Source organism: Salvelinus sp. IW2-2015, linkage group LG20, assembly GCF_002910315.2.
Source record: "Salvelinus sp. IW2-2015 linkage group LG20, ASM291031v2, whole genome shotgun sequence".
Lineage (NCBI taxonomy): Eukaryota > Metazoa > Chordata > Actinopteri > Salmoniformes > Salmonidae > Salvelinus > Salvelinus sp. IW2-2015.
The window spans coordinates 46907380-46908999 of NC_036860.1; the positions used below are offsets into that span (position 1 = coordinate 46907380).

The 1620-nt window shown below is 41.7% G+C and overlaps 1 protein-coding gene across 1 annotated transcript in view; it reads left to right on the forward strand.

Moving 5' to 3' along the window:
• LOC139029536 (olfactory receptor 4B13-like) overlaps positions 1 to 182 on the forward strand; it is an 11026-nt gene extending 10844 nt beyond the window's left edge. Inside the window, exon 4 of the mRNA XM_070449744.1 lies at positions 9 to 182. Within this exon, the coding sequence (XP_070305845.1) occupies positions 9 to 182 (174 nt within the window). The remainder of the gene's footprint in view (positions 1 to 8) is intronic.
• The last annotated feature ends 1438 nt before the right edge of the window (positions 183 to 1620 follow it).

Consider the following 1620-nt stretch of genomic DNA (forward strand, 5'->3'; position numbering starts at 1 on the left):
GTTGTCAGTCTGTGCCTGGCCATGCAGTCATGAGTGAACAGGGAGTACAGAAGGGGACTGAGCACGCAGCCCTGTGGGCCCCCATGCTGAGGATCAGCATGGCCGATGTGTTGCTCCTTACCCTACCACCTGGGGCGGGCCATCAGGAAATCCAGGATCCAGTTGCAGAGGAGGGTGTTTAGTCCCAGGGTCCTTAGCTTAGTGATGAGCTTTGAGGCACTATGGGGTTGAACGCTGAGCTGTAGTCAATGAATAGCATTCTCGCATAGTTGTTCCTTTTGTCCATGTGGGAAAGGGCAGTCTTCAGTGTAATAGAGATTGCATCATCTGTGGATCTGTTGGGGCGGTATTCAAATTGGAGTGGGTCTAGGGTTTCTGGGATAATGGTGTTGATGTGAGCCATGACCAGCCTTTCAAAGCACTTCAAGACTACAGATGTGAGTGCTACGGGTTGTTAGTAATTTAGGCAGGTTACCTTACTGTTCTTGGGCACAGGGACTATGGTTGGTCTGCATGAAACATGTTGTATTACAGACTCAGTCAGGGACTGGTTGAAAATGTCAGTAGAAGAACTTGCCAGTTGGTCAGTGCATGCTCGGGTACACACCCTGGTAATTCGCAAATCAATATATTTACATGTGCAAATCATACTTTACATGCTTGTACACAAAAGGCACTATTTTTATCTTCATAGATGTCTATTGACACGGCAGGAGTCAAGGAAGTAAAAAGAATGCTGTTATGTTCAACATTCTCGGAAGCCCACTGTCAGCAACGTCTCTACTTGCTCCTTGTCAGCGTTGTCTGGACTGAGGTAGTTCGTTTCATGTGTCTCGGGCCTGCGCAGCGAGTGGACGGAGATTGTCATTGGACAGAGTGGGGAATGAATGGACTGCTAAATAACAACTACCTGAATCTATGACTCCACTCCTTTCCAGCTGTCTCGTTTGCAGAGAGGCAGGCGCAATTAGAACTCAGATCAAGAATATATATATTATAGCGTTCTGGACGTTGGTCAATGCTGGGAACGCAATATGGGTAAACAATAATTAAGAAAATAAAAAGGTGAGTAAAACACATTGAACAAATAAAAAGGCTTGTAAACGGTGTTCATGTGAGTGTAGACTACACCCTGAATGTAACTAACCATATCATATGCAAACCCAATTACTGCCATTACTACTCATACCATTACTACTGCCGTCACTACCACTACTACTACTATTTCACACCCATAAATATTTCAAGTTATGCAAGCAGACACATTTACTTCAGGAAAGGAATTTTTCTAGTTAAGTAATTAATACTGTGTTGTCGTGTCTCTGGCATCATTAAAACTGAAGACTTATTTTCAAATAACTCTCTGTAATTATTATTACGCGATTAAACTGATAATCATGTAACTGCAATTAACTAAGAAGTGGAGCACCAAGGAAAATATTCAGATTACAAAGTTATAATTTTCTCTAATATAACTTTCAGATATTTTAAATCTGATCAATTAGTCTACGAATTAAAATTATTATTTACCTCACGTTAGTCTCATTCCAAACGTCGTAAATTGTTGGTTACTGCACGAACCAGTCTTCACTATGAGTCATCCATCATCAATTGTCTTAA